Source organism: Agelaius phoeniceus, chromosome 6 (genome assembly GCF_051311805.1).
Source record: "Agelaius phoeniceus isolate bAgePho1 chromosome 6, bAgePho1.hap1, whole genome shotgun sequence".
NCBI lineage: Eukaryota > Metazoa > Chordata > Aves > Passeriformes > Icteridae > Agelaius > Agelaius phoeniceus.
Genome location: NC_135270.1, coordinates 12,804,942 through 12,817,163, shown reverse-complemented (window position 1 = coordinate 12,817,163; position 12,222 = coordinate 12,804,942). Strand labels below are relative to the sequence as shown.

Genomic DNA, 12,222 nt, shown 5'->3' with positions numbered 1-12,222 from the left:
GACAACAATAGTGAGGCTAAAAGACAAAACACATCAAAACCTCACACAGAAAATGATACTTGCCCATTCTCTTCACTTTCTAGTTCAAAATGTTAAGCACAAGTAAAAGCCACATATGAAGAAAGGAACCACTGTGAAAGCTGCTGTGCTTCTGTCAGTCAGTACAAGACAATCTTGACCTTCATGCCACAATATTAAGCCAAAGTTCTTGAAAGGAGGCATTGTTTCAAAAGCCAGGCATTTTCTCAAGGGTGAGAAATGCCTGTTAAAGACTAGGTTGAAACCCCTGAGGTCAGATTATGTTTGACATGTGACATCTAAACTTCTTTATCTGAAAGGGAAATTTAGAAAGCACTGACTGCTCTGTGCTACTTAGCTGTGCTTTGAACACAATCCAGCATAAGTGTGTACTAACAGAAAGTCCATGGGAAAGCTTTAGATAGGGCTTTAGATATCCTTGATATTTATCTAAATATTTATCCTGTGAAGTGTGAGTACACCTGCTTCTCTCCTTTGGGCCTAAAGAGAGTTATTTCTGTTTTGGATAGGTCTGGCATGAAATACACAGAAGATAAAGTGCCACCAGCCACCCTGACCCAGCAACACCTGAAGAAACTGGTTCCCTGAAATGGAAAATTATGTATTTTATCATACAGTAGTGTGATTCTAGTAAAAGCCTAAATATGGATGCACAGAAGCTTTTACTTCAATAGGCACAATATGCAGAATAGGCTTAATGAGTGCCAGTATCTTCAGTAGACCTGACAGTGATAATTTGGTATTAAGAGCCACAGTGTCACTAGCAAAAGCTGAAATTTGGGAAGCATGGTTTGGGCAGAGACACGGAGCAGTAAATGGTGGATGAAAGACCAGACATGACCCAGCAGAGTGAGCTCCCAGGCCAGAAACCCAGCCCTATTCTGAGCAGCATCCAGAGCACTGTGGGCAGCAGGTGAGGGAGGGGATTCTGCCCCTCTGCCCTGGTGAGACCCCCCTGCACTGCTGCACCCAGCCCTGGCTCCCCAGCACAGCAAGGACATGGAGCTGTTGGAGCCAGTCCAGAGGAGGCCACAAAATTTATCTGAGGGATGGAGCAGCTCTCCTATGAGGAAAGGCTGAGAGAGTTGGGTTTGCTCAGCCTGGGGAGGAGGAAGATCCAGGGTTGCTCTAACTGTGGCCTACTCATACCTGAAGGGAGCTACAAGGGAAGAACTGATCATGTGAACGTGTAGTGGCAGGACTAGGGGGAATGATTTTAAACTGAGAGTAGGTTTAGACTGGATATCAGGAAGAAATTCTTACCTCTGAGGGTGGTGATGCCCCGGCAGAGGTTGCCTGAGAAGCTGTGGATGCCACATCCTTCAAGGCCAGGTTGGATGGGGCGTGAGCAGCCTGGTCTGGTGGAAGGTGTCCCTACACCTGGCAGGGTGATGGAAACTTAGAGATCTTTAAGGTCCCTCCCAAACCAAATCGTTCTATCATTCTATTAAATGCTTAACAAAGTTTGTTGGTGTTTTTAGTTGGGTTTGTTTTTGTTTTTTTTTTTTTAGCCAACCTGACTCCTCAGATCCTGAGAAGCCCTCGTATTCATCTCCCAGTTCAAGTTCACCGGCGCAGCAAAGGGCCAAGGGCAGCACCACAGGAAAGCACCGAGGTGTCGCCGGCCTCTTCCACAGCGATTCCGCGGTCATCCCTTCATCCCTTCAGCAATCGGCATCCTGGAGCTCCATCTGCTGGTGCCGCGGGACCGGCCGGCAGGGGAGGAGGGGCAGCCGGCATGGGGAGACACGCTCGGCATGAGGGGACCCTGCCCGGGACACGCTCGGGATGAGGAGACACGCCCGGGATGAGGAGAGCTTGGCCCGGGACACGCTCGGCATGAGGGGACAGGCTTGGGATGAGGAGAGCCTGGCCGGGGACACGCTCGGCATGAGGGGACAGGCTTGGGATGAGGAGAGCCTGGCCGGGGACACGCTCGGCATGAGGGGTCAGGCTCGGCGTGAGGGGAGCCTGGCCCGGGACACGCTCGGCATGAGGGGAGCCTGGCCCGGGACACGCTCGGCATGAGGGGACACGCTCGGCGTGAGGGGAGCCTGGCCCGGGACGCGCTCGGCGTGAGGGGAGCCTGGCCCGGGCAGTGCCAGGTTGGCAGGACCCTCCCCGGGGAGATGCAGGGTCACATCGCGCCCTGCGGAACCACAGCACCGCCCGGTCCCCACACTCATTCCCCTCCAGCTGGAGTGTCCCAGGATGGTTCGGCTGTGGAAGGTCTCGAGCTCCTTCAAACGAGCTCAAAAGTCATTGAGAGTCCTCAGCGACTTCCAAGTGCTATGGTACACGGGGACATTTCACAAAAGGAACAAGGAGCTTCCCTTTAGGGAACGTGGTTGTAGCCAGGTCGGCAAATCCTTGTGAGTGACCGTATTTTACAGTGCGCAGTATCAAATATCCTAACTCTAATGTCCCCAAAATGGTTATCAGTAAGTGGTAAAACCCCACAAGCAGACAGCTTCTTGTAATCCATTTTTTTCGCCTTCCCAATAATGTTGCAAATCAGTTATTTTCTCTTTTTTTGCTTTATAAAAATGTATCAGTTTCAGAATCAGTTCATCAGCCCTGACAACCCTCTTCCACTGAGGTGTTCACTAATTTATCCTAGGTGAAGATAATCTGGTCAAATAATTACAGAACAGCCAATAAAGGCAGGGCTAGTTTGTGCACCTTCTCAATGAGAATTCAGTTTACAGCAATTTGCCCAGCACTTTTCATATCCAAAAGTTTTGATGAAACTGCTCATATTTTTAAGAAATATTATGTGGGAGTTTTTATTGTTAATATCTATTCATATGGCCACAGTTTTATTAGAATTGTGCCTTTTCTGTCTTTTCCATAATTGGTGCATAAGGGTTAGAGATACTTCAGAAACACTATTGCTTTGACACTCTCCATCTACAAATCAACCTGCTTTGACAAACACTTTCAGCTTGCTTTTCTCACAAATTTGAATTTAAGCACCATCTTTTTCTAGAAAGAAAATAAAGGGGGAAATTAACTTCCCTCTTTCCCCACAAGACCAGATTGAGAGAGAGCTATCAAGAGATATATAAGTGCTAACTGTTTTCTACCAGGTACTTAAGGGAAACAGATGAGTGTAATTATGGTTTTATGGAGGTCTTACCTAAAATGCTTACACTCAGCTGCCACATTACAGCTTCATTCTCGCTTATGAATACATATATTAATCTTTGTAAAGGTCTGCACAGATTTTAAGCTAAAGGGGAACACACAGCCCCATAGCAACCTCCCGTGGAAGGAGACCATATTAAAACCAGAAGGTGCAATGATACAGGAGCCCGCAGGACTTGGAGGAGGCGAATTCTCCTTGCTTAAAACGACACAGAGCGTGCTGAAAGCAGCAGAGGGAGCCAGCTGCCTTATTTTGGAGGTACCAGCACTGCCGATGCCCTGAAGCCAGCCCGGCACCGAACCTCCCCCTGCTTTACCCCGGGCAGTGACTCTCCCGCTCCCAGAGGCTGTGTCGTTGTACAGGAAATATTGGGAAAAGCTGAGCTTTGCTGCATCTTTAAAGTTTACCGACCCATTCAGGCTGTACCACTACCTCTGGCAGTGAGCAGCACCTAAAATCCCTCCCAGGAACCTGAGGAAATAGCCATTCAGTTGCAAAATATAACTGAGAGAAAAATAAAAAACTTCTCCCTCTCTCACCCCTTTACATCTGTGTAAAAATTTCATCTTTTCATAAGAGCTGCAGAAACATCTTTGCTTAAATCGGTGAGGAAAGTTATACACAGAACTTGACTTCTCTGACAAAACCAGCAAAAAGACTGCAGTGCCAGCCCTCCCCAGCATCACCATTGGGGTTTACTCACCTTCAATTCCATTAAAAGAATTCTCATTTTCTTCCCATATGATGAGACTGTAAAAAAAAAAAAAAAAAGGAAAAAACACCTAATGCTGTCACACACATTAAAATCTGAATCTCAGCTTTGGCAGGTAAAGTAATAACACAAATTTCCATGTAATTTTTGGATCTCTAGCTCTGGAACCATTGGGTTTTTTTCCTCCCCACTGGAACTATAAGAAAACATCAACAAAGCTAAAAGTCAAGTCCTCCTATTCCCTCCTCAGAGAGCCTCTTCCTCTTTGTTTTTCACACTTCACAATGTTAAGGCTCAATTTATCTCTGAGTGACCCCAGTTAAATCAATCAGTCTTCAATGCATTTGCACAGGTACTCAGGAGGAAAAAATTTGATTAGTTAATCATTTAATTACAAACTGCTGAATTAATAATGAAGAACTTGACTCAAAATGAGAAGGGTATTATAGTACTGCCATCTGGGAAGAGGTGAAGCAACCAATGAAAATTTATTTGTAAATTGTGCATTATTTGGAAGCAATAAAAGCCAATAAACACAGAATCAGGCTAATTCTGCAGGTTTCTCACAGGGTAAAATGTTGAGTTCTGTGGATATAAATATACTCATACACCTACAGTATGCCCTAATTAGGACCAGTGAAAGGAAGAAATTGCCTATTCCCATTCCATTTAATATCCTTTCACCATATGAGTCACCTAGACAGCAGATGAAGGGTGTGCTGCAGTAACACTTTTCCCAGCTGAGGGGCTGAATGTCTCCAGGGTGTTCCCACCTCTCCAGCACGTGTCCAGAGCAGGCTGTCTCTCCCTGCCCCCAGGGACTCCCAGCCCCATGGCACCGGCCTGGGGCTGGCATGATGCAACACAGCACAGCACTGGGAAGAGCTCTGAACATGATGCAAGAGCGAGGAAGTGAGACTGTCACCTCAAAAGGTCATTGATGGGAGCTCCTTGTCCAGCAGGCTCACTCCAATTAAGAGATTCTCATGGTATTTAAAATATCAAAAATAAAGATTAAGACTGTCAGCTTTCTTGAATGATATGGGATATTACTTCTGGGGAGCCTTTATGTGGTTCATTCTCTGGAGAAAATCCATGCTGTTTGTATCATGCCTGAGATAACCTGGCTCAGCCAGAGGTTATGGCTGCAGTACCTGCATTCCCCAGGGCACTGCAGCTGCTCTGGAGCTGTGAGGCACTGGTGAGTCTGCAGCAGTGGACTGAGCATTGCCCCTCACTGAACAGAACTGCCCTGTAGGTAAAACAAGCTCTGTGTGACTCCTGACTCTGCTCCAGGACTGCAGGTGCTAAGCTCAAGCATCATTTGCAGCATGCTGTCAGAGCCAAATCCCCTCTTCCATAATGAAAGGTTTCAGTATCCCAAACCTGAGATGTCTCACAATGCTTTCATTTAACAGTGCTCCCTGATAATCCTGCAGCCAGCTCTGAGGGCTGTATTCAATTTCCATCTCTGCTGCTCGCTCATTCCGTTAGCTTGTCATGCTGCTTTCCACAGTTATAAGTGGGAAATATTTATAAGTACATCACAAACATGGATGAAAGCCAGTTAACCAGTGTTTCTAAAGCCCTCAGACGCCACAGGAAAAAAGAAACAGAGGGGTGTCCAGTGTTTGCTTAAAGCGCTGAATTCTTTAATGTTATTTTTCATAAACCAAAGCCCACCAGTATATGTTAATAATAGACTGCACTGCAGATGCCTGAGGTATTCAAAATTATGTGTAAGATGCAGGACAGAGTTTGGGTAGGATTTAAAGATTAATTTTGAATTGATTTTCACTTTATCTAAGCTCTATATTGTTCCTTAATTTATACCATAGAACAAAATATCCTATAAAGTTCTGGTTTAATTTCTGTGATATACAGAACACTTGTTCTATAGTGATCATCCTATTCTATTAATACTTTCAGTATAAGAAATTAAGGGTGTTTTCCATTTGCTGTTCTGTCACAGGAAAGGACTGGTTAGCTTGGCCCACTGGGCTGTAAATTCAGAAGTATTGCACTGCACCACAGGCTACACAGTGTGGTATAGACATGTGCATAAACTATTTTCTTGACTTAAATCTAGGCCTGGTTTAATGCTGTTGCAAGAAACATTAAAAGTGTAGTAAATAACAAATATGTGATTATTTACAGAATGAACACTAACTTATAAATTACCATACAGTCCAGGAATAACTGCATAAAATAGCCTGGCACAACAGTCTATCTGTTTTAATGTCATTATCTGAAAAGATCACAATTCTGATGCTTTTTAATGATCTCTAAACACTGGCATTTGCTAGGCCCAGTATAAAACCAGATTCAGTTCTGTGAGTTTCTGTGAGCAGAGTTCAACATCTGAAGCCCTGTTAGGGTGCTGTGTTTGTTCCTTCAGCCAGGAGAAATTATCATTCTGGTGCAGGCAGTCAGCACAAGACTTGGCAATGAGCTAGTTCTGCAATGTGCAAATCTCACAATTTTAAAGGCACAATCCAAACATTAGCTCTGATTTGAAATTTACAGGGAGTCTGTTACTAGAGAAACAGGAAGAAGTCATCCAAAAATTATCTTTCAAGAACCTCTTTTAAAACACTTGGAATGAAAAGGGAGCAACTGGACCTGGATATGTGACAACAAATTTGAACATTGCAATTTTTCATCTCCACAGTAATATTCACCATAGCAAACACTTTTACCAAAAAAACCCATCCAAATACTGTCTTCCTACTTTTACATATCCTAATAGAAGCTTCTACAAAAGTCCCTTAATCTAAATGCTACCAGTTTACGAAATGTGCTCATGAGAGCACACATAACTACACAGTAAAACATACTTGCACATGCATTTACTAACAGACAGGAACAGACAGTGGGGCAGCATTTCTCAAAAAAAATTCTCTTTTTTCATGCTCCTGGTCTACAACTACAGCTTCAAAAGGTGTGCATCCTCCTCAGCCTATGACTACTGCCTATCTTTATTTCCCCCAGATTATCTCATTTGATAGCTAAATAAAATCAGAGAAACTCAGCTGATATTTAGCTTTTTGTCTATTATAGAGTTAATTGCCTGTACTTAAAACTTGAAGGAATTGTGTGCCTAGAAGATTTTCTACACTTTCCTATTTTTACAATAAAAAAGTTACCTCTAACTATAAATTATCTCCTAATTATGTCTGAAGATCAGCACAGCTGTAACCCTGAGAGAAGGATTACTTACCCCTCAAGCCAATAGGTCCCCAGGTCAGAAAGTTGGTGCTGATAGTTTTATTTTCCCAAAAACCAAACAGAGAGGAACCAATAATAATATAAAAACATTTGCAGTGTCTGCTTGACTTCTTGCCAATAGAAGATTTTTGGGGGTTTTGTTGGTAAATTATTCCAATTTTTGGCTTTTTCAGTTTTAGAATATCTCTTCTGATTCCTCCAGATTAATACATTACAAAATGTTTTCCCTCTCACTAATAAGTAGCATGTTTCTTGGCACTTTATGTGTACAGATATAAAAACAACAAACATTTTTTGCTACTTTTTCTTGTCATGTTTGTTTCTCAATAACTTAGAGCAACTGAAAAACAAAAAGGCAAAATATCTACTTGGTATTGAAAATATTAGCACAAATAGCAAGCTGTCTCCTGTGTTAGCATAGCTGCTTTCATAACTGCTCTGTTTTGCTATCAGAAGTTATGAGCAATTTAGCTGATGATTGTTAAATTATATTGTACAATCCATACGTGAATTGAAAGCAGATGTACTGAGAGAAAAAATTTCAGATTGATGTGCAAAAAGACATTTCACGTGTTTTATTGTTCAGCAATGCACATTACACATATAAACATGCAGTCACTGGTTAACGTGTATGGTTAAACACCTGTTTGTATGAACTGTGATGCCATTCTCCTGTCACCATACTGGAACAAGCAGGTCTTGGAAATTGTCTGGGGGTTAATCAAAGCCAAATCTGTAGCTGCCTTTTCTTCTTTGACAGACCTATTATGAAACTGCACTTAATCTCTTTTCCAACTGTTTAAGCACAGAAAGGATTTTCCCTTTACACATGTAACCCATTACATGTAAAAAATTATATTGTTCCCATAACCTGAACTGTACCGGGAATTTGCTGACCTATGGATTCATGTTTGAAAATATATTAAGTCATACTTCAGACTTCAGTTTTTGTCCTGATTACCAGCATTACATGAGGTTTATGAAGTTTTTTTTTCAATTGTTACCTGTCTTAGAGTATTAATCAGAATCTAAGATAGCCTTAAGAGTGCTCAGGTGATTCAGTCCTGCCAGAACACACACAAAAAGGTGTTCTACTTACAATGACAAGCTGAGAAACTTCTATTTTTAATAAAAGCATAATACATCCTGAATAAATTTTATTTGAACAGGTGTTCTCCAAAACTAATGGTACAGTTAATAACCTTACATACTTTAAGAAACAGAAGGAGACTCTCATTGACTCTGCTCTTCTAGGAAAAGAGGAAGCCATCACTATCTCTCACATTTCTACCACGACCCCTAGATGAAATCTAAAAAAGTGTACCATTTTTAGATTAGTAAAAGATAGTTCTTTGGTGGAGGAACTGAGAAGAAATTAAACCTGTAGCATAGATAAGGGTGATTAATTCAGTGACAAACCTGCACTCATTGTCCTGTGCCAAGACTCTCACTGTTTTGAGGAACTTGACAGAAAGCAAACATATATGAATTCACAATTAGAAAATGTAAAGGCTGTCCCTTCATCTCACAGTTTGCCAGTCAGTTTCTAATACCCAGATTTTCACTTCTCCAAAGAAAAGGAAAGATTAGCACACTACCAGGTAAAGGGCAAACAGTAAGTCCCACATTGTAGAATACAACATTCATGTCTTATTACTATTTCATATATAAACCTTTAAAGTGTTATCTAAAATAACATACATGGTTACTAGACAAAATAGCCCATATAAACTATGCTGAAAATATAATCTTTATTTACAGGAACCTAATTAAAATGAATTTTATTGTGTTTGAGGTCTGCAACAACCTCCTGTGTCAGAGCTAGGCCTCAGCCTGGATTGTTCTGCTGGGCAGAGCTCTAAGGAGGAAGATGCCCCTCACACACATGAGGAAAGCACTGGCCATGCAGAGATGTGGCTCACCTGCTGCTGGAAGGGGTGGGAAGCAGCTTGCAAACTTTCACTCTTTGCTCAGGTGTGATGCCTTGCTACCCATCCCACCCTTCATACTTTACAGCGACATACAATCTTTGTTCAAGTGAGCTCTAAATCTGCCCTTGGTTGTGTTCTGCCTATACATTGTGAAATTTAGCAAAAAAAAAAAGAAATCTTAACCTTTCTGTTTGAGCTTCTACATTATCATCATCTTCTAGCACTGCTGATAATCACAGCTACAGGTAATAAGCAAAAAGAAAATCAGAAATAAATTACATTATTTTATAGGCACTTCTAAAACCATGTAATTCGCTCCATAGTTAATTTGCTGAATTCCAATATCTACTTTATAGAAAAACAACTGCCTTGGGTTGTATAAAAATGCTGCCTTTGAGAGCTACAAAATCCCACACTGCTTTACCAAGCATGAATTAGATTCCAGAAGAAGGATGCCTTGCAAAGAGAGCACCCAGTATGCGCTGAAAACCAGCCCTCACAGAGCCCCAGTGTTAGCATTACTATCACTTGTTCTTTCCTGATTTAATGAAAACACTGTGCTTGAAAAGAAACAGCTAATCAGATAATCACATTATCTCACAGGTTTTGGAGCAGCCAAGTTCCCAGAAAAATCATTGAATAAAACAACAGGATTACAGCTTTAATGGCTACATGTTGTATTTGTCACAAAGCATGGCCAACATTCACACTGAGGCTGCAAGATTATTACATGGTTACCTGTGCTCTACAAAATAGAGATGCCACATTGAGAAACAGTACTGCAGTATGAGGTATTATTAGGATCTTATTTTTATTATTGTTTATCATTACCTATGACCAAGACATTAGTACTTCAGTGTAAACACTGTGAAACACACATGTGATTTAACAGATGGGATATTGACAGATTTAAACATAAACATTTTGGATCTGTTGTCTATCCACAAGATCTAGAAATAAGGCATATGGTCAGCAGAATAGGAGAGTTTCAATAAACAGCCCGAGCGCTTTGCTTTCCTCCCACACACCTTAACTCTGCCAGTCATGCTGCTGGATTCCTCAAATCTCATATCTTGAGGAGGTCATACCTGAGGAAGGCTGTTAGCTGGCTGAAACATCATTCTTTTAGTTTTTTCGCTGTCCTGTGTACAAAGGAAACAAACAATGAATAGCTAAACGGCTTAATCTTTTTACAAACCCTGACAGAGCTTTCTGCTAGGAAGATAACTGCGCAGCCTGAGAGGCTTCATTTGCTCCTGCTCGCGCATTTATACACATCTGACACTTTATTCCACTCAAGGGACCGTGACATAACATGTAGAACTGATCACACATCCGTGATAGAAGCTTGACAGCTTTCTCAGACAGCCCTGCCAAAACTTCCCATCAGTAGCTGTAAACAGAGTTAGCAGGGAGGCCACTTGGCAACCAAGTGCTTTTGCTTTTGCAATCTTACAGCGTGGCGCCGTTTCCTTTTGGGCTGCACGCACTCCTGCCCGTACGACGGCCACTGGAAATCCTGGGATGGCACTGGGCTGTTCTGGCTCTCCACGTCTTCAGAATCAGAGTCATCCTGCTGCATTGAAGGGAAATGCCTGTCTGGGTAGATCTCTCTCAGTTTGTCCTCAAAGAACTCATCCAGGCATCGTCCAGCCTCAGCAACCTCGGAATCCGGCTGTGAGGGAATGAATAACTGTTCAGTGCTACCACACACAGAAATCATCTAGGATCAAACCCAAATAACTACCCCACCCCAACATCTCTCCTTGGCTCTGTCTGCTACATCTCTATTAGTCTCTGCACACTTTCTACAGCCCATTAGTCCCTCTGCATTTCCAGTGTAAGTAAAAACCAGATGCTGCTGTTAAGGAGCACATTTGTGCACCTCCAAGAAGTAGAGATGTGCAGTGAACTAGAAAGAACAGCAGTCAAATTCCTAACGCCTGCTTAGGAATTTCTGAGCATTTTATTTTCCCTAGGTATTTGGTGGCTGTGACTGGCTTCCTACAGCAAAATTTCCATATTCCATAAATCTCACAGCAACATTCCATAGAGTTGTCTGTGAAGATGTCCCTCTTTAATTTTAGATCCATATGTATCTCAAGTTCTCAGATATGTATATAACTTCATACAAACTTCACTCCTGTCATTAAAAGAAACTCTGACATAATTTCCAAAGAATAAAACTGATTAATACTTCTGTTTATTGCAATCCTACATCTGACTTCCATGGAAGCAGTAGTTGCACCAGTGTGACAGCCACTGCAAGAGCCAACCCCTGCTTTGTTTGTCCCCCCAACCCATGCATTTTAGAAACATACATAATTGAACTTTGCACAGTTCCAAAACATGAGACGCACGTCAGTCACAAGTTCCTCAGGTGCAGAGTAGTGGGACTTGTCCTTTTTTTGCAGCTTCCTTCGTATGGTGGACAAATCCATTGGTCTTTTGATGATCTGATAATAATGCCGAGCCTGCAATAAGAATAAAAGGCAGGTATGTGACATTTTTCATTAAAACATTTCCTCTCCAGTGACTTCTATGCAATTTTGGACAGAATTCATTGCAGAGGGGTCCTTGCATCAGGGTAGAGAGCTCTTTTAGTGGCTACACTTGCACATCATCTTCCTGGGTGCTTTTTGATTTGATTAAAACATACTTGTTTTCAAGATTGATCCTAAAAATAGCACACTTCAGTGACTACTCTGCTGCTTGCACTTTGTAACGTTTTCCCCAGATAACCATAACCCAAATTTAACCATAATCAATAATAAATGTAACATTGATAACTAGCTGACATTTTCCCCAAGCAATTACGAAAAGAACGTGCTGTGATACTTTCAGCTGATAATGTGGGAAGTAGTCTGTCAAGAGTGACTCAAAATAGGATACTGTGCACTCTTTTAAAAGTTCAACAAAACTTTCTTCAATGGGCACCAGCTAGCAGGATTTCCCAGTTCTTAAATCTTTCAGGGTCTAAACCTACTTGTCAACTAATTTGTTCCATAAGTTCATTACAAGCTTTATTAGGTGGAATGGGTTTTATATCATTATTTGAACTACTCCTTCACATAAAACCTTTATTTTTCCCCCTCTTCAACTTTTAACACATGGTGCTCTATTGTTACAATAGTTTAAGTCTCCACCTTCCTTAAAGCAAACAG

General features: G+C 41.9%; 1 protein-coding gene across 1 annotated transcript in view; it reads right to left on the bottom strand.

The window, feature by feature from the left end:
• Window positions 1-8,859: 8,859 nt before the first annotated feature.
• TRIM66 (tripartite motif containing 66) overlaps window positions 8,860-12,222 on the bottom strand; it is a 45,834-nt gene continuing 42,471 nt past the window's right edge. The window contains exons 18-20 of the mRNA XM_054635049.2: window positions 11,380-11,532; window positions 10,515-10,733; window positions 8,860-10,200 (exon numbers count right to left, since the gene is read on the bottom strand). Of these exons, the coding sequence (XP_054491024.2) occupies window positions 10,141-10,200; window positions 10,515-10,733; window positions 11,380-11,532 (432 nt within the window). The 3' untranslated portion in view covers window positions 8,860-10,140. The remainder of the gene's footprint in view (window positions 10,201-10,514; window positions 10,734-11,379; window positions 11,533-12,222) is intronic.